A 25147-nucleotide genomic window follows, 5' to 3' on the forward strand; every position below is an offset into this window, starting at 1 on the left:
TCCTGTAATTCTAGAATCCTGCTTTACTATACTCATACTCTTCCGTCGATAATGTCGGTTTAGGTTATGTCCCTCGAATGAAATGAACAACGTCCCGGCTACAGATACCCTAATCCACCACCCGATATGCTCTCCAGATCCGCCCGCAACTCCCACTCGTCACTTCCCACTCTTCCGGCAATTTCCACTTTCCGCTGCCGACTCAAGTCCAGCCAGCGGAGGAGCAGCTGTCCATCGATCATGCCACGTCCGCGGATGCCGTCGCTCTCTACTGCGCGATAGGCCCGCGGGTTCAGCCCGCACGCGTGTTCCAGCGTGTTGGTGAGCTGCGACTGCAGTGCCGAGAGACGGCGGTATGACTCCTCCGACACCGGAGTCACGAGTCCGACGGCGCCGGTCTGCGTCGTAATCAGCACCTGATGCCGAGGGATGTAGGCGTCGATCTCCATTGCGTCGGACTCCATGAGAGCAACTTCGGAGGATACCGGCGTGCGCGGAAGAAGCGTGACGGTCTGGGGGAAGTGCCCGAGGTGGAAGCGGCTGCGGTTGAGAAGTCGGTCGCCGTTTGATGATTTGGGATCTGTGGGTCGTCGTGGTTAGTTTTTGACCTCGCCCGCGCTTTGTAAGAGCTGAATTGAAGTCGTACCCTCCGGGTCGTATTGCAGAATGTAGAGATCGCTGTCGGCGTCGGCGACTACCATGTACAGTCTTTTCCCATCCGGTAGGAAGTCCGCCGCGATCACTTCCAGTTCGTCCATATCTTTGCCGAACAATGTCATCTTGTATGGCTCCTCCTATACGGTGTAATCAGAATCGTGGGTTCTAGGATCAGGATGCTTGACTTACCGAATATCCTACAAACCACAGCCCTCTCAGGGCATCTGCCACCAGGCACATCCCCGTCCCTCTGAGCTCCTTGACCACGCTGACATACGACATAACGTCAATGAATGCCACCGGGGGAATGCTACCGTCATCTTTCAGCCCGCGGACAACGCATTTTTGTCCCTGTGCCGCGATCAAGTAGCCCTGTCCTCCAATCCCCGATACGGCAGTCACTGCACCCTTGAGGATTTCCTCGCCGATGAGCTTGAGTTTGAGATTCGTCCCTTCAGGCTGCTCGGGATCAGGGACGACCTCGATCACGTCAAAGATATACAAATGTCCTCGAGCAGCGATATCCTCGCCTCTGGCGTAGCTCGTTGCGACGACAATCACGTCTTTGCGCTCCTGCGTCCGCTCGGATATCTCGAGGTTGATATTCCCGATTGCTGTCACACGTTCCCCGGATTCGAGTTGGAAGCTAAAAATAGTCAGCGGATGGGCAGTTCCACATCCTTTGTTCACATACCTGTCTATCACAGCGAGGTTTATGGGGCTAAGGAGTCGAACAGAGCCGCGATAAACCTGCGGGAAGAACGATATAACTAGGCGAGTCAGAGCATGCACTCAATCTGCCTTTGTCTGATAGTATTACCTTCATTGCGCCATTCTGGATGGATCTCATCGTCGTCCGGGAGCTTAAAGTTCCTTTTGTTTGCCGCGCCGAAGACGTAAGTATTGGAAGCTGTCGCGTATGTTAGATGATCGATTTGTTCATTCATTGGTATTCGCCGAATCGGCCATGGTAGATCTAGAGTCGTCTCTTCAGGCAGCTGGCATGTGCGAACGATATCCTACAACGTGTTAACCGCGAACATGTTAGCTGATCCAGATCCACGCCTACCTCATTGTCGACATAGATGAAACCCTTTTCACAACCGGGGACGTTGAGACTGCTCAGACCGCTCACAAAATCGCCTCGGATTCTGACAACGTGAGGTATGCTCTTGGAAGTTCCAAGGATAAAGCTTGCCGATGCACCAGGCATGAACACGGCACGCAGACCGCCAAGGTCTGGCAAGATTCGAAGTGACTTGAGCCTCCTTTGGCTCTTCTCCGTGATTTTGGTTGATGATTCTGATGGTACTCGCGGAAGCACGTGATTCACCTCTCTGATGAACTTCAGAGCTGCATGGTCTTTGCCCGCTTCAGTGCAGCGGAAAGGCCGGTATAGTATCAGATCGTCGGTTCCAGTACGTAACTGGGATCTGTTAGAAGAAACTCCAAATTGTGGAGCGGCAAACATACTATTAGATACGGAAGCTCTGATCCTGGCTCCCCAATGTCGGCCATGAGGATCTCAGATACTGTTTCTCGATGATTTGGACGTCGGGCTGGCGGTTCGCTGGAAAGGATCGCAGGAGTAGAATCAACACATTCCATCACAGACACAACTTCAAGGCTGGGCAATCGGAATATCTGGAGACGTCGTTAGTTTTCTGAAAGATGCCGTGGGCAGGTTTGAAACCCACAAATAGTTTACAGTCTGCACTCAACAAGAACAAGAGACTCTCTTTTTGGGAGTCTTGACATATAACGCCTTTTGTATCTTGATACAGGCAGCCAGAAAGCCAGCCTTGAGAGGAAATGGTATCATTGACGGCAATCTCATCCAAATCGCCGCGGGTATCAAGATGGAGAAGGAGTACCGAAGAGTCATCACGCAGGATCAGCAAATAGGGGTCTGAGAAACCGGCGCTCACTGCGATCCGTTCGTCCTGGCTCTCCTCTTCCCACACTGGATAAATTTGTGCGAGTCCGAAATCTGATGGAGGTTAAATTCAGTTCCATTTCCACAGGAGCGATGGCAACTTACTCGAGTCATAGACCCTAACTTCTCCTTTGAGGACTTGCACCACTCTAGAGCCTCCCAATGTTCCGAATTCCACAGTGCAGTCTTCATTTGGATTAACATCAGGGGCTTTGAAAGATTCCAGCTTGCCATCTTTCACCGCATACACCACAGACTCTTCCTTGTCCGAAGAGAGGGCTTTTGCAACGATCACGTACGAGTCGGTATTGTCAAAGGACTCAGAAGATTCCGACTCCCGTGTTGAGCCACCAACCGCAACTGCCCAGACGGCCTCGGCATTCTCGACCTGGAATGAGAATTGCACTTTTGGTTCCAGCTCCCTCTTTAGGACGGCAATGCCGCCAGCCAGGTCTGACCCATATGCGGCGCATAGTTCTAGCGGCGCAGCCGGTCTCTTGAACCCGCCATTCTCCAGAGATTGGGTGAATGGCTTCCCCAGAGTGATTGATCTTAGTGGACCAACATTGGGCAGTGTGTCTAGCACACGGATGGTCCAATTTCCAGCAGACATATCAACGGAATCCTTATGGCTCGGGACCTCCTTTGGAGCTCCAGAATACAGATCGTTGCCGTAGAGATCATCGTCATCGAACTCCTCGTCTTCTTCGTCCGCGTCTTCAGACTTGACTTTCCTGGAAGTAGCCAACTCATCGCGACATTGCAGGAGGATAGAATCGGTGTCCTCCGAGCCAATGAAGACGAGTCCTGGACCAAGGGCGGCAATGCACGATGCAGGCGCGTGCATGACCTGGCCACTAGCGCCCATGCCAATGGGGCGGAGTCGCAGACCAGAAACTGACCTCCCGTCCAGCTTGAATTGGACGAGGACCAGTTCACCAGTGGACAGAACGAGCACCATGGAACCATTATCAGTACCTAAGTGCTCCACAACGCAGTTCTCCAAGCGCAAGCCCAAGTCCGACTGGTCATTCATCGGAAACGAAGAGATCTGCTTGGCGAAGTAGTTGACTGCAACTGCATTCGTTTTTCCCGATTGATCCACATGGATCAACTCGTTGGCTCCAATAAGCAGCGCACCACCCACCGGAGGCGGGAGGGCGACTACCTTGAAGAGATCATTGGGCAGCTTTGATACCGACAGGAGCGTTGTAGAGGCGCGTTGCTCCAGGTCCAGAGTGAATACTGAGTAGAAAACGACGTCTTTGCGCTCATGGTTTAGCGCATACGAGGTCGCCACCTGAGAATACAGGATGCCAAATGTAGGCTCGCGGTACTCGTGCAAAAAGGTCAGGCTAATGGGATGAATCAGGGCTGGATCCATGGCCGTTAACGGCAAGACAAATGACGCAGCGTAGGGTGTCTGGTAGCTCATCGAGTCCTTTCCGGGCGGCTTGTCTTCCGACTGTTCTGCGTCCTGCATTTCGTGGTCCTGGTCCCGATCTCCATTCATTTCTTGGTCAAATTCGTCCATGACCAAATCATCCCCCGCTTGGTGGAACGGAAGAATGGCGACGTTCTTAATGCCGAAATTCAGCATGGCGCATCTGCTGCTGGGGTCGACGGTGAGCTGACTCCCGCAGCTCCTGAGATCCGGCACCCATGGACTGCGCGGCACAGTATCCTTTTCATAGTAATGGATAGAAATGGTCGATATGCTATGTCGCTCTGGATCCCACTCGACCAAGCTGAGCTTGGCATCTCTGAACGAGAGCAGCAGGGCATCGCCGCCACTTTTGGAGGCGAGAATATGAACGCGACTTATGTCCGTCACAGTCCCAGCCAGGTCATATTCAGCGACCAGAACCAACTTTTCTTGATTTGCTTGCGAGCTCCCATGTTCGGCAGATATCGTCACCAGGTCGAAGATTTGTAGCAGAGAAGTCTTGACCACCACCAAGTTTCGCGCAGTTGGTGCCGTGAAAGGCACTGACAAAGCATGAGTAACCCCCGTCGGAGGCAATAATTCTGTATAGCACTGCATCCTTGACCACGACAACAAAGATTTGACTTTAAAACCAATCCACAATCAATGGGGCCAGTTCGAAGCGCGCTGCATGGTGAGCAGAGCTGATCCTACAAAATTGACCCCAAATATCACACGCAGAGAGAACTGGTCACGAAGCCACGCCTTTGCGAACAATGAAGCGCGTGTCGGAGCTCTTTTAGGCCAGTTCTTCAATTGGAGCTTGCATCGAAGTGATGCCTTAATTTTCTGGCGCCAGTGGCCAAGACCTAAGATTTAGTTAGTTATGCCTCAGGCCAGCAACTAATGCCTCGCTTCCGATGCCTGTTCTCAATGACACAAGCCAAGACAACGACGGTGGCTAACTAATAGGTACGTCAGGACGCTGAGGCTCGACAGCAACCTGATGACGAGGACACATTTAAAACACAATTGCCCTTACGATGCTTTTTGTCTCGAAATCATAGAAGGGCACGTAATCTGGAGCTTATTGCACCGGATACACCATGGCCCTCGTTCAGACTTCTCTAATATGGCTCGTCTACGCGATCGCGGTCGTCGTTCTCATCGTCCTCGCATCGTTCCTGATCTATCACTATCAGACGCCGCGTGATCGCTCTCCGCTGGTAACAACAGTTTGCATAGTGACAATCACGGTACTGCTGGCCACGGTGCTACTGCTGCCCGTTGATGTCGCATTGGTGTCTTCGACGACATCGTCGAAATACGGTAGACGCAAGGACTGGGCGACGCAGCACGAAGTCGATCGCATTGTGTTTGCACTGACCGTGGTGTACTATACTCTGTATGCGCTAGATGCCGTGCTATGCCTCCTTGTCGTACCTTTTGCCTACTTCTGGTACGAGGATAACGATGAGGTCGCAAGTGAGGAAGGAGAGCAAACGATCGGAAAGCGTCTCTGGAGTGCATTCAAATACACCATTGCGTTTATTATTCTGGCCGTCGTCCTGTTCCTCGTTGGCTTCTTTGCGCCGGTGGCCGCCGCGAAGCCTGGGGATCGCGATCTCGACTTCTTCAAGAAGTTGCTAACGGAGAATCGTATGTTTACTCCAACTTCCTCGGTCCGGGCTGCTACTGATCTGCTGTAGATGGCGAACGCGCTCTCGGGTTTGCTCTGGGCCTCCTGATTACCTTGGGAATCTGCCTGTATGTCCTATACACGTCGACTGGCTTCGCCCTCCTCCCCATCAAACTTATCAAAACCGCTCCTTCAATCTCCAATCCCTCTCTGCGCGCCAGTACTGCGTCGCAACTGGAGTCCAACCGCGAACGACAACGGCAGCTGCTCGGACGCTGTGGAGGAAATACCGAGATACTTTCCTCCAAGGATCGTCGCGAGCTCGACGCGCTGGTCCGCGAAGAAAGAATCTTAATCCGCCGGCAGCGCCTGATCGAGGAGTCATGGGGCCAGCATCGGAACTGGTTCTTCCGGGCCCTGTACAAGATCGGAGCCCTCCTACGGCCATTCAAACTTCTTGGTGGTATCCTGCTCCTTCTAATCACCCTCGCTGTATGGGTATCCATGCTACTGACGGCCATCGACAAGGCCAAGAACTCCTTCTGCAAGCACCGCTGCGGATATATTCTTGGAAACATCAACGTCTTCAACCCAGTCAATTGGGTGCTGGTGCGGACGGCCAAGGTCTTCCCAATCGATTATATCCTGTTCGCACTCCTCGTTCTTCTTTTCTTCAGTAGCTCGCTTGTTGGCATCGCGACAGTTGGGATCCGGTTCCTCTGGATTCGCATCTTCCGGATCCGCAAGGGCCGCACGTCGCCGCAGGCCCTGCTCATGGCCACCGTCATGCTGACACTGATCACGCTGGCGCTCAATTATTCCATCGCCATGATTGTCGCTCCGCAGTACGCGACTTTTGGACCGCAGACGTTTTGCGATAAGCCCGTGTCCAACTTCCCTCTCCTCGGACGGCAGCAACCGGATTGCTCCGATGAAGCTGATCGGCACCTGATCAAGCCTTGCACGGAGTTCGCGGAGAATCCGGCGGCGAAGGACGTGTGCACGCCAAGCGTCGTCAGCACGTTCCTAAACCGGGTCACCTTGTCATTCCCATTCTTTGGGATCATATTCTTCTGGGCACAGTTTGTATTTTTGGGTAAGCAGTGCTACATTATAAGGCGTGGAAATATTCAGAAGCTAATGATTCTTAGGGTTCTACTTGATCGTGTTCATCACGTCCCTGGTGAGAACGCCCAAGTTCGACGAGGGACAATTGGACGAGGATGCAGAGGAGGCCGAAGAGGAAGGACTGCTGGCCAGTACCGGCCGTCGATTCGAGGCGACATGGGAGGATGTTTCAGGACGGGCGAGGGGGCAGTGAATCTATCTTGTTCCTTTTCCTCATTGAAAAGTTTTCCGGAACATTGACGATATGAATGGATACCTAGGTAGTTGCGTTTCCATGTTGGTGTTGAATGTTTATGATCCATCCTTGGTTTGGTTCAGTTATGACACTTGTCACGACACTCATGATAACTAATGTCAACGTTGATACTTGACGCTTCGATGCCGCTGGAGCTCCCAGTCGCTGCCATCCTCCATGTGCATTTCCCACCAGCATCGCACGCAAAACAGCTGGTCCCCTTCGCAGTCCAGGCATTTCGTAGTCGCATTGTCGTAGCATATGCAGCAACAGTCTGGGGCGGAGTCATCGCCGCGCCGTGCTCCCTTTGCCTTTGCCGACCCGGGCGTTTCGGAGGGAACGGAAGGGAGGTTCAGAGCGGTCAATCGGCTTGCCAGCTCATCTTCATCGATGGGATGTTGTTTTTGCCGTGTAGAGGCGGCGCCGTGTCCTTCTGGTTCCGGGGCTTTGTCTGCGGTCGCCAGTGGCGGCTCCTGGGGTTCCGAGGACAGCTGTTCCAGCAGCTGCTCGACGTAGCGCGCTGCTTCCTCCTCCTCGGCATTCTCGTCGCTGCTATCATCCTCAATTTCCACTGCGGTCGCCGGTTGCTGGCCTCGATCATGCGGATCGTTCCGCGGTCGCTGCACTATGTCACGGGCTGCATCGAGCAAGCTCTGCGTGTGTGCGGGATCCTCGTTCGTCGTGGTCGGCGGGAGATCTTGGCGATTTCCGACGGCTGACAGTAGGTCCTCAATCGCGTCGCCGGTGAACATTGACTCTGGGACTCCATCGTGTTCGAGATCGCCCAAGTGCAGTCGCGCATCTTTTGACAGGCTGTCGAAGTCGATGCCCAGCAACGCGGCGGATGAGGTAGTATTGTCTGTGAAATCCAACGGTTTTCTGGTGCGGGTCAACACCGCGAATTATTACTAGCACTGGAGTAATATCGCCGAGTCACGCACCTTTCGCGTTCCAGCTGAACGGCAGATGGCTTCAGAGCATTTAATCTGTCCAGCAGGTCCTTATCGGCCTGATCCGGGTCGTCCGCCATGGCGAGAGCATCAGAGGGAGATCCTGGAGTTGCTCCCCCACATCAATGTGCAGCTTGAGTGGAGCTGTTCGGTTTACTTGAGCAACGCCAGCGCATTCTCAAACGCTTTTACCACGTTGGCATCTGCAATCTTGTCAGGACTAAACATTGGCCTCTCTCCTCTGCTGTTCTGATAAAGGACATAAATATGCACTTACAATGTGCTCGTTTTTCTTCAATATCTTGTTCTGAAAATTGGACGTGCTGCATTCGCGTATGAAACCTTCTATTATCAGTCAACTTCCCTCGAGTTTTCGCGGTGTTGTCGTGAATTGTACCTTTTGAAAGACCGATCCTCGTCGCGCTCTGTGGGGATTTGAGACCATGTCATGAACAGCTACATCCGAGTCAATATGGTTCCACGGGCTGAAAGGAACTAAAAACTCAAGTACTTTTAGCAACCGCGAGACCTGCTCTTGGAGAGCGCGGTCAATCTGCTCGTGGCCCTCCATTGCGAGAGAGAACATCCCCTGAAGCTCTTCCCAGCTGCATTCGCGAATGCTCTCGGCGAGTGCGTCCAAGTCGATACCGTTGTCTTCTTTGCGAGGCGGCAGTCTGTGATGATCTGTGAGTTCTCATTAGCTTCTGCCGTAGTAATCTGGAGTCTGAAGGGTCGTCTCACCTGCGTCTCTGTTCAATGGCTCTTTGCGATCGTCGTCGGACATGGCGAGCGACTGAAGTAGTCTCTCTCTTGAATGGTATGGCGAAGGAGAAGCAGTCTGCAAAGAGCCTTTTCGGACGGTACCTTGACGTCGATCGACCGGAACAAGGAAGCAACGCTGCCCGTCACGCAACTCACGATCTTGTCATCAGGACGAATATTTACTATTACTCTCTTTCCCTGAGGTTGCCAGAACAACACAACCGAAATAAATTACCAAGTGAAATACACCACCATTTGAGAGCCATGGGATTACGAACATATTTCAACTGTACTGTAAGATTCGCAACAAACTAAACCCGATCGGAACAGGTCAGGTGACGTCGAGTCATCCGCATCGAATCAATCGCCGGCGATTTCCGCCGTCCCATGCCATCAAGAAGTAGAGATGATGTGAATCATAGGAAACCTCCGATGTCCTAATGAACAGTCAGCTGAATCAGGTCGGATACAAGAGATGACAGCTGCCCACAGTCCGCTCTCCCGGGATTTGCCATCAACACCGATCGGTGCCGCACCTGCAGTATCCTTATCACTGGCCAGACTGCCATGGAATGCTCGCACTCAAGTGGCTTTGGCTTCTTCTGAGTCCTCCGTTAGCATCGACCGCCCGCACGATCGAGGGAAATGAATTGCCACACATGCTCTCGCCCTCCCAGCGACCATCTGCCGTTTTACTGTGCGACCTGCGCCTGCAATCAACTGTATCCTCTCCGGTATGAAAACGCACGGGTTTTGTTAGAAAAGGATGCTGTGGAGCGTGAGATCGAGGCCGCAGCAGGGCCCAATTCTGGGGATGGGAAGACCGATCAGGGCCAAGCCGCCGCGTCTGAGCCGCAGAGCTTGCGATGGAAGGTCCAGTCTGTGCAGACCCAGCAGGCCAAATCTGCGAACCGCATTCAGATGATCCGGGCTCGCATGGAGGAACTAAAGACGGAGATCGAGGAACAGCGGGCGGGGATCAAGCGACGGAGATCCCTGTTGAGGCAACGACGGTCGGATGCTGAGTCTGCAAACTTCCAGCTCGCGTCACGTCGGGAGTCGGCGCTGTCAAGTGTCTGGAACAGTATCAAGCGGTTCGAGTATCAGTGGGACTCTCTTCACGTCAAAACCGCCGAGTCGAGGATCTTTCTCTGCCGGGAGGCTGCTAATGTTCTTGGTCTACGACGGAAGCTGAGAAAGAAGAAGGACGATACCATTGTCGAGATCTACACGATTGGCGGCGTGCCGATTGTTGATCTTCGAAACATGAACGGATCCGCCCCCAGTTTGATCTCGACGGGGCTTGCCCATGTTGCTCGTCTGCTCGTCCTCGTCTCACATTATCTCTCGCTTCGACTTCCCGCAGAGGTGACGCTCCCGCATCGAGACTATCCTACTCCGACCATCTTCACGCGCGAAGCGTCGTACAAAACACAAGAACCTCTGTATCCCGGCAGCAAGTCTCCGTCCCAGTCGGGGCCAAGCAGCCCAACAGCATCCAACGCTTCAGATCGTCATCCGGGTCCTCTCCCACGGCCCCTGTGGATCGACAAATCCCTGCCGAAACTAGCCGAGGAAGATCCTGGTACCTACGGGCTCTTCATCGAGGCGGTATCCCTCCTTGCATGGGACGTGTCCTGGCTTTGTCGGACCCAGGGACTCCAATTAGAGTCAGACTCCTGGGAGGATATGTGCAACATGGGCAAGAATCTATGGCAGCTGCTTGTGGCGCCTCCAACGCGGAATGTGGCCACCTCGAAGGTCACCACCGGTCTTGATCTTCAAACAAGTCTCAATAGCGGCAAAGAGGCTCCAAAGACATCTATCCAGCGCACTAAGACTTTCCCAATCATGGGCCATTACTCTCACGGCACCGCGCATTCTTTCCTAGAAACTGCGGAAGGCCGGGAATTCATGCGCAGCTGGAAGCTTCCATCACCGACGAAACTCGCCGATGAGCTCAAATCAACACTACTTAGCGAGATGGCCAATGCAGAATGGGAATTGCTTGAAGAAAAGGAATGGGATGGCCAGGAACCACAGACTCAGAGCCATGGTGCCAGCAACCGCGCCGGCGCCGCTGCCACCAATAAGGCGACAGGAAAGCCGGAGAAGCCGCGGGGGACCAGCGGGTGGACGAAGCTAAAAACTCGACATGATCCTGAATAGACGAGTGTAGACTAATACTATGGGATTGTTTCAGTGAATTGAATGGCCGTTCAATAATGAAGCATGTGATGGATAGAGATTGATAAGATAAGATACGCTTATCTAATGCTCCATGCCAAGCTCACGAACTGTGATCCCCAAGGTTCAACGGCCATGTTCTCGCCTGGTCCATGGAGTAACAGGACACAATTGACGACTTGTTCGCTGGCAGAGACATGGGCGTGCGAATATCGAGTAAGTCAAGCGCGCCTCTATAAGAAAGTCGAACGACGACGCTGAGGGGCTCACGAACCTACTAGAGCGGAGTTCAGACACCGCGTCCCTGAGCGATGTTCCCTTGCATATTCTCCGATCAGAGCTCGCTCGACGAGCAGCAATAGCTGCGCAAAATGACGGTTCCAGTGCAGAAGAAGACGCGCCAACATGTGGTTCACAGCAGCGCGGCGCATACAACATGCCGATCCATGTCTTTGCCTTGTTCTTGATCCTGGCATTGAGTACCCTAGGTAGTACAACCGACTTTCTCCCGTCCTTTTTTTTCTTCGGATTTGAGGCTTGTTTCAACTGATAAGGGGTAATTGAACAGCATGTTCGTTTCCCATTCTTGCCCGCCGGTTCCCGGGTCTTCCCATCCCGCGCCGCTTCCTTTTCGTCTCACGGCATTTCGGCACCGGCGTTCTCATTGCGACGGCATTCGTGCATCTGCTGCCCACCGCGTTCAACTCGCTGACGAATCCCTGTCTTCCGCGGTTCTGGAACGAGACGTACCCGGCCATGGCGGGGTTCGTGGCCATGGTCTCGGTGTTTGTCGTAGTGCTGGTGGAGATGTTTTTCGCGATGAAGGGGGCGCGCCACGTGCATGGCTCGGAGTATGATGAGCTGATCAGGGATATCGGCAGCAGCCGCGCCGCCGAGGATGATGAGGATAGGGGCACGGATTATCTGCAGATGACCAGCCACCGTCATCGTCATCAGCAGCCGGAGGAAGCCGAAAGAGCGCTGTTGCACTCACCGAGCGTGGTCTCCGATCTTAACTCACCGTCGCAGGCGACGGCGGATAACACCACCCCAGCACGCAGGAGAAGCAAGTCATCCCTCGACAAGGACGGGTCGGACTCGGACTTGGATCTCGAGGAGCTCGAACCCTACGCCGACGATGAGGGGGGCGATAACAACAACAACCTTCGGCCGCCCTCCTCCCGCCCTCCTCCCATCCGCATTCACAACCACCACAATCACCACCATCACCAACACAAGCGATCCTTAAGCATATCAGCGCCCCCGCTCAGCAACCCCCAACGACAATTGCTGCAATGTCTCCTCCTCGAAGCCGGCATCCTCTTTCACAGCGTCTTCATCGGCATGGCCCTGAGCGTAGCGACAGGCACTTCTTTCGTCGTGCTCCTCGTCGCCATCTCCTTCCACCAAACCTTCGAGGGCTTTGCGCTGGGTTCGCGCATCGCCGCGCTCATCCCGCAGCTTTTCCCCGCGTCATCTCCCAAGCCATGGCTCATGGCGCTTGCGTACGGCTCGACCACGCCTTTGGGTCAAGCATTGGGTCTGTTTTTGCATAATCTATACGATCCCAATAGCGTAGCAGGGTTGTTGATGGTGGGATTTACGAATGCGATCAGTAGTGGGTTGTTGCTGTTTGCGGGGCTGGTTGAGCTCCTTGCGGAGGATTTCCTGTCGGATGCGAGTTATGAGTCGCTACGGGGGAAGAGGAGGGTGGAGGCGTGTTTGTCGGTCGCTTGCGGTGCGATGTTGATGGCGTTTGTGGGTGCATTTGCTTGATTTTATGGAAAAGCTGTACGATTAACGACTCATGCGGCCATATATCAGCAGTGTGTTTCCTCCTGAAACTTGTCGATTATAAATTAACGATTCTTATCCTGATACTTCCGAGATGTGAAAGATAAGACGCCATATATGTATCATGCATGCTGTTTAGAACAGCGCCTCCAAAACCAGGGCGCTGGCACCACCGCCGCCATTGCAGATACCGGCGCAGCCCAATTTGCCGCCCTTGGCCTTGAGGACACCCAACAGGGTGGTAACAATGCGCGCCCCGCTGCAGCCCAGCGGATGGCCAATGGCCACCGCGCCGCCGTGGATGTTAACCTTGTCCTCGGACAAGCCCAGCAGCTTGATGTTCGCCAGCGCAACCACGCTGAAAGCCTCGTTGATCTCGAACGCATCAATCTGGTCCTGCGACACACCGGCCCGTTTCAGAGCCTTGGGGATCGCAAGAGCCGGCGAGGTTGTGAAGTTGACGGGCGTTTGCTCCGCATCGCCCCAGCCGACGATCTTCGCGATGGGCTTCAGGTTGAGCTCCTTCACTTTGGCTTCGGATACCAGCACCACGGCCGCGGCGCCGTCGTTGATGGGCGACGAGTTGGGCGCAGTCACCGTGCCGTTATCGGGGAGGAACGCGGGCTTGACCGTGCGGAGTTTGTCGGCATTGAGCTGGGTTTTCGTTAGCAAGATGCTCCTTGAGGAGGGTCACAGATGTGGAAGCTTACCTTCTTGGGCTCCTCATCCTGCGACACGGTCACACCTGGCTTGCCTCGGACCCCGGGCAGCTCGACCGGCGCAATCTCCCAGTCAAACAGACCGTTATTCTGAGCAGCCTGGGCCCTCTGGTAGGTCCGGATGGCGTAGTCATCCTGCTGCTCGCGATTGAAGCTGTGGTCTCGGGCACACTTCTCGGCGGCAAGACCCATATGTTCCCTCTTGCCATAGGCGTCCTGAAGACCATCCTGCAAGACACCATCTACAAGGGTCTGGTTGCCGTACTTGGCACCGTTGCGCAAGTTGGGCAGATAGTGCGGGGTGTTGGACATCGATTCCATGCCACCGGCAACGATGATATCGGCGCCACCGGTCTGAATGGTCTGCACGCCCAGAATAATCGACTTCAACCCGGAGGCGCAGACCTTATTCACAGTCGTGCACACGGTGCTCTCCGGCAGCCCGGCGCCAATGGCTGCTTGTCGGGCGGGGTTCTGGCCAAGGCTGTCAATCGTTAGAAATCGTGTCCAGCGAGTGTCTAGAGGCAAACAACATACTTTGCAGACAAAACATTTCCAAAGTAGACCTCTTCCACATAAGATGGCTTGATACCCTCGGCTCGGTCAATGGCAGCTGTTTTGTTTACAGGTCAGTTGTTGTTGTTCGATCGACGTTATCGCCGAAACACACCTTTGATCGCGTGAGCGCCAAGCTGCGGAGCGGTCAGGGTGGACAAAGATCTGCAGGCCAGTGTCAGCAATTCTCAATCAACAGAGGAGGTCCCACGTCCGACGTACCCCAAGAACGAGCCCACTGGCGTCCGCGCAGCGGAGAGGATATAGACGGGAGGGAGAGAAGACATGATGGCTAGATATGCTCGAAGAACGAAACGGAGTTCCTGGACAACTTTGGCAAACGAGGGAAAATGGTGACAAAGAAAGGAGGAATTGGCGCGGGGCTGCCTGCTGGACGAGCAGATCAGTTCAATGCGATAGTTCGGTGAAGCTTGTGATTCTTGAACCCCAACATTGAAGTCCGATGTCGGTTTCAAATACAGGAGAGACATGTTTGCATGTGATTAACCAATCATAGTAAGTAAAAGCAATGGCAAACTTAGCTATCTGTAATTTACTTGTATTTGAGTTACTTATTCATGCCACCTCCAGACCGCCTACCGCTTGAGAGTCTATCACAGCAGCAACAGCAGGTGATTTTCTACGCGCTAGGAATTCGCTGACACCGTGTCTCGCCCAGTTAGGTCACCATGGACGATCTATATGATGAGTATGTTCATCGCCAGCATGTGTGCAGTGCGGCTGCTAACGTTTGTGCAGATTCGGCAACTATATTGGCGAGGGCGGCCTCTCCGATGAGGAGCAGGAAGATGTCCCTGCGCAGGGCTACATCTATGAGGAGTCTGAGGAGGAGGAAGCGGAGCAGGAGAGGGAAGCCGGTGACCAGCAATTGATGGAAATTGATCGTTAGTACCTACATGCCGGAAACGTGGAGTATCACACTCACAATCTATTCAGAACAGGGACCGTCGAATGCGGTGGTGCTACATGAGGACAAACAGTACTATCCTACGGCGCAGCAGGTCTACGGTCCGGAAGTCGAGACATTAGTCCAGGAGGAAGATACGCAACCGTTGTCCGAGCCGATCATCGCGCCGGTCAAGCAAAAGAAGTTTGCCATCGAAGAAGCCGACCTGCCGCCGGTGTTTTACTCGCGCGAGTTCATGAGCGATTTGCTCAACTTTCCCGAACAGATCCGGAACATTGCTCTCGTCGGGCATCTGCATCATGGGAAAACGGCGTTCATGGACATGCTGGTGATGGAGACACATGATATCAGCGACCGACTAGAGAGACGAACAGGTCGTCGACGCGATGAACAACTGCGATATACCGATGTGCACGTTTTGGAACGGGAGCGCGGCTTGTCCATCAAGGCGGCACCCATGACTCTGCTGTTGCAGAGTACAAAAGGGAAATCGCACCTTTTTAACATCATCGATACCCCCGGCCACGTCAATTTCGTTGATGAGGTCGCTGCAGCCCTCCGCCTGGTCGACGGCGTAGTTCTGGTCGTGGATGTGGTCGAGGGAGTTCAGGTGAACACGGAAAATATCATTCGATATGCGGTTCTCGAGGATCTCCCTATGACTCTGGTGATCAATAAGATGGACCGATTGATTCTTGAACTGAAGATTCCTCCAAACGACGCATACTTCAAGCTCAAGCATGTGATTGAACAAGTCAACACTGTCATTGAGAATGTTATTCCAGGAAGAGGAGAGAGCCGGCGATTGAGCCCAGAAAAGGGCAATGTCGCTTTCGCCTGCAGCACCATGAAGTGGTGTTTCACGTTGTCCTCATTCGCCAAGATGTATGCGTCCCGACATCCAAAATTGGACGCGGAGGAATTTGCCCGGCGGTTATGGGGCGATATCTTCTACAACCCAAGCTCTCGCAAGTTCACCCGCAAGAGGTTTGAGGAAGGGTCGTCGCGTTCGTTTGTCAACTTCGTCCTCGAACCCATCTATAAACTCTATTCTCACACCATTAGCGAGAGTCCTGAGGACTTGAAGGAGACGCTGGCGGCTCTCGATATCTATCTGAAACCGTCGCAGCTGAAATCGGATGCCAAAGTTTTGCTCAATTTGGTGTGCGAGCAGTTCTTTGGTCCGGCGACAGGATTCGTGGACATGGTCATACAGCACATACCTTCCCCGGTAGAGGGAGCGCAGAAGAAACTGGAACGATACTATTCGGGACCGATGGACACCGAGGTCGCCAAGGCGATGGCCGCGTGCGATCAAGACGGACCGCTGGTGATCCAAGTGACCAAGCTCTTCAGCACCACCGATGCGTCGAAATTCAATGCGTTTGGACGAATCTACAGTGGGACGGTCCGACCAAACCAGCAAGTTCGCGTTCTGGGCGAGGGGTACAGCATTGACGATGAAGAAGACATGGTTGTTGCTACAATCAACGACACATGGATCGCTGAAACACGGTATAATGTCCCTGTAGACGGGGTTCCGGCAGGAAATTGGGTGTTGTTGAGTGGTGTCGACAACTCCATTGTCAAGACAGCGACCCTGGTACCGCTCAAGCTGCCGAACGATGAGGATGCGTACATCTTCAAGCCGATCCAGCACATGACCGATTCCGTCTTCAAGGTGGCAGTAGAGCCAGTGAACCCGTCCGAACTTCCAAAGATGCTGGAGGGTCTACGTAAGATCAACAAGAGCTACCCGTTGATCTCCACCAAAGTGGAAGAATCCGGAGAGCACGTTGTGCTGGGCACGGGCGAGCTCTACATGGACTGCGTCCTGCACGACCTGCGGCGGCTGTTCTCCGAGATGGAGATCAAGGTGTCGGACCCGGTGACGCGCTTCTGCGAGACGGTTGTCGAGACGTCCGCGATCATGTGCTACTCGATCACGCCGAACAAAAAGAACAAGATCACCATGATCGCGGAGCCGCTGGATGACGGCATCGCCGAGGACATTGAAGCCGGGCGGGTGCGGATCAAGGATCCGATCCGCAAGGTGGCACGCTTCTTCGAGGAGAAGTACGACTGGGACAAGCTCGCGGCCCGGAGTATTTGGGCATTTGGGCCGGACGAGATGGGACCGAACATCCTGCAAGACGACACGCTGCCATCGCAGGTGGACAAGAAGATGTTGGGGACGGTGCGAGACTCGATTGTACAGGGCTTTAGCTGGGGTACCCGGGAGGGGCCGTTGTGCGAAGAACGTAGGTTTACAAGTTCCGAAATCGAGGGACCATGGAAATGCTAATGTGATACAGCAATTCGCAACACCAAGTTCCGGCTGACAGACATCAGCCTCGCCGAGCAAGCCATCTATCGCGGCGGCGGGCAAATCATTCCAACCGCCCGCCGCGCCATCTACTCGTCCTTCCTGATGGCCTCGCCGCGACTGATGGAACCGATTTACTCATGCGACGTGCTGGGTCCCGCCGACGCCGTCTCATCTGTCTACACAGTCCTCTCCCGCCGCCGGGGCCACGTGCTCTCGGACGGCCCCGTCGCCGGCACGCCGCTGTACTCGGTGCGCGGCCTGATCCCCGTGATCGACTCGTTCGGCTTTGAGACGGACCTGCGCATCCACACGCAAGGACAGGCCACCGTGTCCCTGGTATTCGACAAATGGGCCGTCGTCCCCGGTGATCCGCTGGATCGGGAAGTCAAGCTACGACCGCTGGAGATGGCCAGCGCGCAGGCCACGGCGCGGGACTTTGTGCTCAAGACTCGCCGGCGGAAAGGGTTGTCGGAGGATGTGACCGTGAGCAAGTTCCTTGAACCGGAGTTATGGCGTGGGTTGAAAGAGAGTGGTGTTTTGGAGTAATATCACTGTACTATAATGTCATTCAACAACTTCATTTCCAATGATACCATCATGCCCATGGAACCAGTACACCCAAAAAAAAAAAAAAAAATAACCCAAACGCCTTCACACACAATCTATACAAATATAAAATATATAGATCATCGACACGTCTCCAACATCTTCTTGATGACCCCCATCAACGTCCCATTCTCCAACGCCGCCGCAACCCTCTCCTTATCCGCCAACTGCTTATTCACCTCATCCGCCGTGGAATGCGTCCCCTCCTTTATCCTCACATCCACGCGGAACCTCGCCGGGAGGGACTGCTCCAGCCGCACCCTTACCGCGAGCCCAATCACCGTCGCCAGACTGCAATGCGTGATTGTCGGCGTGATCAGCACCGTCACGGTCCGCAGCGGGGAGGACGGATCCGAGGGGATCGCCGGATGGATCTTGATGTCTGGTAGGGAGACGACGGCGAGGGAGCCGAGGGAAATGGGGTGTTCAGGGTCGGAGATTGTCGATATTAAATCTACACTTGGGTCAGCACTCTTTCGTGGAGGGGGGAAGAGAGAAAAAAAAAAATAAGGTGCAAACGAACCGTAAATTTCCTGTTCATCAATCGGCTCCTCGTAGACTAAATCACTCTCATCGCCCTCTGCACTACTACTCGTGGTATCATCATCGTCATCGTCAGAGTAGAAATAGGTGAATGGATCCCTCAGCGTCGAGGAAGTTGTCGTGAACGCCCGGAAGAGAATACTCCCGTCATCGCTATCGGCAGATTCTTTGGAGCGAGGTTTGCGGAGACGCGTGGGGAGGTCCTCGGCGTTGAGGATCGTGGGGTTGATGTTTTGCATGGATGTCATTTTCCTTGCTTTCTTTTCCCTCTTCAGTTTCTTGGAGGGAGGGGTGTCCTTTTGATCTTCACCATGTGCTTGCGTCAAAAAGCTTATGATGATGCATTGAGGGCCTGACCGCCTGTGCAGATGCCAAGAAATCTGGGGAAAACTCGAAATTACCGAAAGAGGTTGGAGCGGTTGTGATTTGCGTAACATTTAGTAATTTGCATGTAACCACTCCGTACTGAAGACTTTGCGACGACGTATCTCCGAAATCCACCGAAGATACCGTGGTCTCAGGTGTCATATCTGCGATATCGGCGTGTTTAAAACTAGAGCTCGAAGTCTAGTATTGATTGTTTTAGCTGGAGTAGCGCTTCGACCTCCCACTCAACACAAGTAGGTCATATGTATGCTCTATGATATTTACCATGCATGCTATGTACATCAACTCAGAACGCCGCCTGGTGTTGGAACTCGAAAGGCCGTCATGACACTCATGCATTGTCGGAGTTGAACCGACCATTCATAACCCCACAGAACGCCGAATAGAAACCCCTGCAAATCTAGTAGTAAAGAAAATGCATATAATCAAAAGATGCCAATGGGGAAAAAAAAAATCTAGTCTAGGAATGTAAATAGACTGGTGTGGAGGATATTCAGAGCGCGGTCTGCGTCGCGCTCATCAATCACACACGAGATGTTGATTTCGCTGGCACCTGCATTGAAATTCTTGTCAGTGATTACACAGCCAGAAGAGGAGGGAACCAACCTTGAGAGATCATCTCAATGTTCACGTTGTTCTCTCCCAGTGTCGAAAACATGCGCCCAGCAACGCCGATCATGTTCTTCATCTGCTTACCGACGAGACTCAGGATGGCCATCCCCGGGATGATGTCGACCGTGCCGTATTTTTGGAGATCCGCAATTGCTCCCTGCAGGTTCTCGTCGATAATCTCATAGTCGTCGCCAGAGCCATTCAGCAGCGGCATCTCCGAATGAAGCGCCATCGACACGTGCACCTCGCTCGTCGAGATGAGGTCGATGGATAGGCGCCAGCGATCGAGCACGGAGAAGATGCCCGCGAAGAAGCCATGCGAGAGGGACCGCTTGTTCGAATGCACGTTGATCACCAGGATCTTGTTCTTGATCGTCACCGCCGTGGGGCGCTTGGGCCCTTGGCGTTGGCCGTTGAGCAGAGTCGGACTTCGTGTGCGGAACAGCTTCGAGTCGTGGCCCGGCGCCATCTTGTCAAACTCTGCTTGCGAGTCGGGGAAAATAACGGTGCCATTGCCCTTGGGATTCATCACGTTCTTGATCCGGATGGGGATCCGTGCCCGAATGACCTGTTCCATGGTGAAAGGGTGAATGACCTCCGAGCCGTAGAAAGTCAGCTCGGCCGCCTCGGATGGCGTGATGGTCGGCAACAAACGAGCTGTCGGGACCTTGCGCGGGTCGGCCGTGAAGATGCCATCCACTTCTTTCCACACCTGCAGTTCTCTCGCACGGACTCCAACGGCCACGAGCGCCGCGCACAAGTCCGTATACCCTCGCCCGATCTTTTCCAGCAGGCCGCCCGGCACCGGGCCGAAATAGCCTGTCACCACAGGCACTTTTGACCCGCATGCATCGATCTTCGCAGCCAATGCACGGGCCAGATCGTTGTAGAAAGCTTGATCCAGGCCTTGCCCATTCACCGCAAAGTCAATCACTTCCGACAAGTCCACATAGTGTGCCGCAACGCCGCGGTCTTCCAGCAGAGCCGCCATAAAGCGACAGCTCAGCTTTTCCCCGGCACTAATGACCTTGTCCACACATCGTGCACTTGTTTCGCCGAGCACTTGTGCGGCCTCGAGAATCTTCACGACATGCGCGCATTCTTCATTGATTTCGCTAACCAAGCGATCCCTCAGTTCAGGCGACTGTATCAGGTCATGGGCAACGTCAACGTGTTCTTGCCGTACTGCTTCGACAAGCGAAGTGTAGCTCTTGGTTGCTGGGTTTTCGGAGGCGCGAGCAGCGCGCAGGAGGCTACATCATGGTAAGTAAATGAACCGATTGAGAGCCCCTACAGTAACCTGATACTCACCGGTTTGTAGTACCCTCAGCTTTGGACGAATTGCTTCGTGCCGAACAAACAATGGCAACTCTTTGCTCCGCAAGACTGGGTCTGCAACAGTCAGTGGGAATGTACCATCGAACCTAACGACGGTCATACATGACAATGTGATCGACAATATTGGTAGCAAACTTCCCAACACTGGTGCCTCCGAATTTCTGAACCACCCAGGGGGAATCGGCGGCGGATTGTGGCGGGGTCAACTCAGACGGGTGCATTGTGAACGACGAAAGGAACAAGACATAAGAAACGAAATGAAAGAAAAAATGAAAGCTGACGTGAAGTGAAAGGGAGAGGAGGTCGCGAGGGCAATGCGGAGGCTTTTGTAGTCGCGATCAAGAGTCTAATCGGAATATTGAAGAGAGAAAGAATCGGCTGGAGCTGTGATTTTCTGACTCAGACGCGATGATCGACGGTTGCGACGGAGTCGGTAACTTTTTTTTTTTTTTTTTGTGCTATCAGTAAGTTTGTAACGCACGTATTTGCGTTTGGTCGGCGGTTTTTGCAATTGCCAAGCCCTCATTTTGCCCTTTGAGGAAAAGCATCACGAAATCATATAGCCAATCAGCGCGCGAAGGCCCTGGTCCGGCGGACTTGCCGCCCGAAGCGCAATTTGCGACGAAACTATGCATTTTCTTCTACAAATTGTATTGATAACGAATACCCATCTCAATCTGGATTCTGGACGGTTCAGATGGCTGCCAGCTACAGTGCTGCCTGCGAAGAGCTAATCCACAGCATGACCAGTTAAATCATGATCACCAGCATGTCGCAAGGTCGAGACTGGTCTATTTATGAGTTTACATTTAGAAAATCAACAGATCTGCATGGGGAACATCCTTTCTGAGCACTGAGCATTCAAACATACGAGCACATCGCAGAGGCCCAAGCTCAGTACGATCCGATGGAGATCCTTACATGTCCCTTCTGCCCCTTCACCGACAAGGACAGCTACATCCTCAGTCTGCATGTCGATTATTGCCACCCCGAGACCGCTACTACCGGTGTCCAAGAGCAGCCCATCGAGACACAACCGCAGGACGGTGCCACTCCAGATGACGAGCAATATCTCGAGTGCCCTCATGGATGCGGGGAGGTGATCCACAAGGATGAACTCCAAGTCCATTTGGATTTGCACATGGCCGAGACCGTCGCGCTGGACGATACAGGAGGATTACAGCCCAGCAAGGTCCACGAGTTCGGAAATGGCGGGAACAGCGGCAAGAAGGAGCAAAGCCCAGACCTGGATGATCCCGATCTGATTCACGGCCGGGATGTCGTGGTGGCGGGGAAGTCAACGAAGCGCCGCAAGCGAAAGTCGGCGCACTCCGGGAGCGTCACGGGGAAGAGACTCGGGGTATGAGGAAGCGTCCTCACGAGTTTGCTTCTATTTTCACAGGAGGGAAGGAATCTAACTCGTCGAATGTAGCGCTCGGAGCTGGGCCCGTATGCCCACGAGAAGCAAATGCCGCAATGGCTACGAAAAATGCTCCAAGAGGGCCCCAGAATCACGCGAGAGAACAAACTCAGTCCGACGGGAACCATTGTTCGGGAGGAGACGGTTGAGAACGAGACGAGCGGCGTCATCCCGGTTCTGAAGCAGCTCTGTCGGCAGGACCCGACGGTCGAACGTGTGATGTTTTGCAGTTCTCTCGTCCGACATATCTTCAAACTGCCGCGAGAAGGCGGGTTCTGCGGCTACCGGAATATCCAGATGCTCATCTCGCACATCCAGGACGCGCGACGCCCCGGACACGAGAATTTTCCGGGTCGCACGCCTTCGATTCTGAAGCTGCAGGACATGATTGAACGTGCATGGGATATGGGATTCAATAGTTCCGGCCGGATCGAGACCGGTGGAATCAAAGGGACGAGAAAGTATATTGGCACCCCAGAGGTGAGGAGGGTCGTCTGTTTGCCAGCGAGTGTCGACAAGCGCGGCTAACGCGTCACAGGCGCAAGCACTATTTCTGAGTCTGGGGATCAAGTGAGTATTGTCTCGCTCAACCCCCGCACCGTTTAGCTCTAACATCGTGACAGATGCAGTGCAAATGCTTTCGTAAGCACGCCGCAGCGGCGGGCCTACGAGGCCCTCTTTGAGAGCATAGCGGAGTACTTTCGCGCCGGCTGCTCGAACCTCGAGTCCGATGAAAAGATTCTCGAGACTGACCTCCCGCCGATATATCTCCAGCACAAGGGACACTCAATGACCATTCTGGGATTCGAAGTCGCAAAGAACGGCACGGCTGATCTCCTTGTGTTCGATCCCATGTACAAGACCTCGCCCGCGGTGCGACGACTGGTTGACCAGGGAAATAGCGCCATTCAGAGCGTCGACGCGACCAAGGTGCTCCGAGCCTGGAGGAGAGGAGCGCCATATCTACAAAAGTACACAGAGTTTGAGATATTGATGCTACAATGACAAGGAAGACTACACCTCTGTCCATTCTCAAAAGTAGGCCTGCCGATTTAGGCAACAACTAGCCTTGTAGGTCTCCGTAGAGCACGTGATCCGATAATCTCTCAGATCTTTTAGGCACACCACCAGAGCCCCCAAAAAATCAACCCACAACTCAGAGCGATTAAGAAAAGGATAAGGGAAAGAAAATGCGAACTCAGCCGAACATCATCATCACGGGCACCCCCGGTGTCGGCAAGACGGTGCACAGCACACAAATCGCACAGGACACGGGTCTCAAACACCTCGCCATCAATCAAGTTGCCAAAGAACGCGATTGTTTCGACGGGTACGACGAGGAACGGGGGAGTTGGATCATTGACGAGGATAAAGTACGTATTCTCCTTCCTTCAATTGAGACATTGGAAGACAAACACTATCGAAGGGGATTGAATTAACGCGGGGACTCGGCATCAGTTACTGGACGCCATTGAAGATGAAGTCAAGCAAGGAGGCTACATCATCGACTGGCATGCCTGCGATTTATTCCCCAAGTCGTGGATTGATTTGGTGGTGGTCTTGAGATGTCCCAGTACGGAGATTTACCACGATCGGTTGTCTGCGAGGTGGGTATTATGAAAAATCATCAATGCTTTTCCATATTTGTTTTGCTTTTATCTACCGGGTAGAATCGGATCTAAACTGATGCCTTGTTACAGAGGCTACTCAGCAGCCAAGATCGAGGAAAACCTTGATGCGGAGATCTTCGGATTGCTTCTCGAGGAAGCCAGGGAAGCCTTCGACGAGGAGATTGTCGTCGAGCTGGAGAGCGAGAACACGGAACAGATTGACAGTAATTGCGCGCGTATCGCCACGTGGGTCGAATCGTGGAGGAAAAACCGGGCGAAGCACGGAGATTCGGACGACGAGGACTCTTCATAGATCGGAAATTTCACTCTCGATCCGAAAAAAAACAATCGCCGGGTAGACGAGTCAAGGCTGCGTGTTCAGCCACTCCTTGAGTTTGAGCAGGGCCTTGTAACGATGTGAGATCTTGTTCTTTTTTTTCCCAGGCAGTCAGTCTCCATCCACATGGCCCGAAAAGAGGAGAAGAAGACGAAGGCCATACCTTTTCCTCCTTGTCCATCTCGGCATAAGTGCGGCCTTCATACTCGAAAATCGGATCCCAGCCTGCCGATCGTTAGAAAGAGGCATCCTCACAGAACAATCTTTTGTCAAGAATACCGAAATTCGGCGGTCCACGGGCAGGTACGATTTTGCCCTAACCCGATCGTCAGCAATTCCAACCGAATCAAGACCAATCTTGTTGTTCATGGCATTACCTCCGTCCGACCCTGGAACAGAAAAACCTCTTGCCCGGGCCCATACGAAAACGCGAATGTGCAGACCGCCTGCGCGGAGCGATCTTCGTACGGTTCCACGAGTTTATTCAGACCGTCGTGACCGAGGGCGTCGAGGAACCATTTACTATAAAACCCACCCATCGTCAGCCTATGCATACATTTTGGAAATTTACCAACGCAGATAGTATGGTTATAGTGAGAAGACTTTTACGTACATATACGGCCCCGGCAACCCCTTCAGCGCATTGAACTCCAACGCCGTATCCTCGGTGAGAACCGGTCCATTGACCTATAAATTTTATTATATTAATATCCCACCAATGTGTATGAGCATTAGGTAACTTGCAAACGGCAACCCTGCCATTAGAATCATCAGAGAGGAATATCATACCGCGGCCGCCGCTGCCCGGCATTTCTCACGGGCAATATCTTCAATTGTCCCCTGGATCTCAGGAATCCCTTCGATGGCGCGCGATTGAATGTCGATCTGCTGCTCGCCGGTATCCGGGTCGGGAGCGCCGAGAATGGCCCGGACTTCGTCGAGTTTGTTTTTGTTGCCTGTGATGAAAGTTATTGTCTTCATGTTTTCCGCTTTGTGTCAGTGAGTTTGGGAGAAAGGAAAGAAAGGAACTAATTGACTCCGGAAAATGA

The 25147-nt window shown here is 53.4% G+C and overlaps 13 protein-coding genes across 13 annotated transcripts; 6 read left to right on the forward strand and 7 right to left on the reverse strand.

The window, feature by feature from the left end:
• Positions 1 to 98: 98 nt before the first annotated feature.
• Positions 99 to 4637, reverse strand: VTN31DRAFT_3691 (uncharacterized protein; the record flags this gene model as incomplete). Its single annotated transcript, XM_069403998.1, has 9 exons — positions 99 to 580; positions 647 to 794; positions 847 to 1303; positions 1352 to 1427; positions 1478 to 1676; positions 1727 to 2083; positions 2131 to 2301; positions 2355 to 2647; positions 2699 to 4637. The coding sequence occupies 9 exons, from the start codon at positions 4635 to 4637 to the stop codon at positions 99 to 101; spliced, it is 4122 nt and encodes a 1373-aa protein (XP_069261016.1).
• Positions 4638 to 5125: 488 nt separating this feature from the next.
• Positions 5126 to 6979, forward strand: VTN31DRAFT_3692 (uncharacterized protein; the record flags this gene model as incomplete). Its single annotated transcript, XM_069403999.1, has 3 exons — positions 5126 to 5678; positions 5729 to 6754; positions 6810 to 6979. The coding sequence occupies 3 exons, from the start codon at positions 5126 to 5128 to the stop codon at positions 6977 to 6979; spliced, it is 1749 nt and encodes a 582-aa protein (XP_069261017.1).
• Positions 6980 to 7140: 161 nt separating this feature from the next.
• Positions 7141 to 8051, reverse strand: VTN31DRAFT_3693 (uncharacterized protein; the record flags this gene model as incomplete). Its single annotated transcript, XM_069404000.1, has 2 exons — positions 7141 to 7900; positions 7963 to 8051. 2 exons carry the CDS (start codon positions 8049 to 8051, stop codon positions 7141 to 7143), a joined length of 849 nt encoding a protein of 282 aa, XP_069261018.1.
• A 73-nt stretch (positions 8052 to 8124) lies between these two features.
• Positions 8125 to 8755, reverse strand: VTN31DRAFT_3694 (uncharacterized protein; the record flags this gene model as incomplete). Its single annotated transcript, XM_069404001.1, has 5 exons — positions 8125 to 8174; positions 8249 to 8313; positions 8369 to 8427; positions 8483 to 8655; positions 8713 to 8755. The coding sequence occupies 5 exons, from the start codon at positions 8753 to 8755 to the stop codon at positions 8125 to 8127; spliced, it is 390 nt and encodes a 129-aa protein (XP_069261019.1).
• A 623-nt stretch (positions 8756 to 9378) lies between these two features.
• Positions 9379 to 10902, forward strand: VTN31DRAFT_3695 (uncharacterized protein; the record flags this gene model as incomplete). Its single annotated transcript, XM_069404002.1, has 1 exon — positions 9379 to 10902. The coding sequence occupies one exon, from the start codon at positions 9379 to 9381 to the stop codon at positions 10900 to 10902; it is 1524 nt and encodes a 507-aa protein (XP_069261020.1).
• A 215-nt stretch (positions 10903 to 11117) lies between these two features.
• Positions 11118 to 12696, forward strand: VTN31DRAFT_3696 (uncharacterized protein; the record flags this gene model as incomplete). Its single annotated transcript, XM_069404003.1, has 3 exons — positions 11118 to 11136; positions 11202 to 11408; positions 11489 to 12696. The coding sequence occupies 3 exons, from the start codon at positions 11118 to 11120 to the stop codon at positions 12694 to 12696; spliced, it is 1434 nt and encodes a 477-aa protein (XP_069261021.1).
• A 153-nt stretch (positions 12697 to 12849) lies between these two features.
• Positions 12850 to 14275, reverse strand: VTN31DRAFT_3697 (uncharacterized protein; the record flags this gene model as incomplete). The annotated part of the gene is made up of 5 exons (XM_069404004.1): positions 12850 to 13368; positions 13425 to 13917; positions 13971 to 14046; positions 14104 to 14153; positions 14211 to 14275. 5 exons carry the CDS (start codon positions 14273 to 14275, stop codon positions 12850 to 12852), a joined length of 1203 nt encoding a protein of 400 aa, XP_069261022.1.
• Positions 14276 to 14677: 402 nt separating this feature from the next.
• On the forward strand, positions 14678 to 17791 carry VTN31DRAFT_3698 (uncharacterized protein; the record flags this gene model as incomplete). Its single annotated transcript, XM_069404005.1, has 4 exons — positions 14678 to 14697; positions 14748 to 14893; positions 14946 to 17177; positions 17232 to 17791. The coding sequence occupies 4 exons, from the start codon at positions 14678 to 14680 to the stop codon at positions 17789 to 17791; spliced, it is 2958 nt and encodes a 985-aa protein (XP_069261023.1).
• Positions 17792 to 17931: 140 nt separating this feature from the next.
• VTN31DRAFT_3699 (uncharacterized protein) lies at positions 17932 to 18642 on the reverse strand (the record flags this gene model as incomplete). Its single annotated transcript, XM_069404006.1, has 2 exons — positions 17932 to 18305; positions 18375 to 18642. 2 exons carry the CDS (start codon positions 18640 to 18642, stop codon positions 17932 to 17934), a joined length of 642 nt encoding a protein of 213 aa, XP_069261024.1.
• A 594-nt stretch (positions 18643 to 19236) lies between these two features.
• On the reverse strand, positions 19237 to 20952 carry VTN31DRAFT_3700 (uncharacterized protein; the record flags this gene model as incomplete). The annotated part of the gene is made up of 4 exons (XM_069404009.1): positions 19237 to 19334; positions 19388 to 20646; positions 20705 to 20785; positions 20834 to 20952. The coding sequence occupies 4 exons, from the start codon at positions 20950 to 20952 to the stop codon at positions 19237 to 19239; spliced, it is 1557 nt and encodes a 518-aa protein (XP_069261025.1).
• Positions 20953 to 22199: 1247 nt separating this feature from the next.
• VTN31DRAFT_3701 (uncharacterized protein) lies at positions 22200 to 23156 on the forward strand (the record flags this gene model as incomplete). The annotated part of the gene is made up of 3 exons (XM_069404010.1): positions 22200 to 22631; positions 22690 to 22721; positions 22775 to 23156. 3 exons carry the CDS (start codon positions 22200 to 22202, stop codon positions 23154 to 23156), a joined length of 846 nt encoding a protein of 281 aa, XP_069261026.1.
• A 185-nt stretch (positions 23157 to 23341) lies between these two features.
• VTN31DRAFT_3702 (uncharacterized protein) lies at positions 23342 to 24074 on the forward strand (the record flags this gene model as incomplete). Its single annotated transcript, XM_069404011.1, has 3 exons — positions 23342 to 23524; positions 23610 to 23758; positions 23852 to 24074. 3 exons carry the CDS (start codon positions 23342 to 23344, stop codon positions 24072 to 24074), a joined length of 555 nt encoding a protein of 184 aa, XP_069261027.1.
• A 51-nt stretch (positions 24075 to 24125) lies between these two features.
• On the reverse strand, positions 24126 to 25079 carry VTN31DRAFT_3703 (uncharacterized protein; the record flags this gene model as incomplete). Its single annotated transcript, XM_069404012.1, has 6 exons — positions 24126 to 24191; positions 24262 to 24323; positions 24378 to 24414; positions 24476 to 24620; positions 24712 to 24785; positions 24888 to 25079. 6 exons carry the CDS (start codon positions 25077 to 25079, stop codon positions 24126 to 24128), a joined length of 576 nt encoding a protein of 191 aa, XP_069261028.1.
• Between the last annotated feature and the right edge of the window lie 68 nt (positions 25080 to 25147).

Source organism: Thermomyces dupontii (assembly GCF_041956625.1).
Source record: "Thermomyces dupontii strain NRRL 2155 unplaced genomic scaffold VTN31scaffold_3, whole genome shotgun sequence".
In the NCBI taxonomy this organism is placed as follows: domain Eukaryota; kingdom Fungi; phylum Ascomycota; class Eurotiomycetes; order Eurotiales; family Trichocomaceae; genus Thermomyces; species Thermomyces dupontii.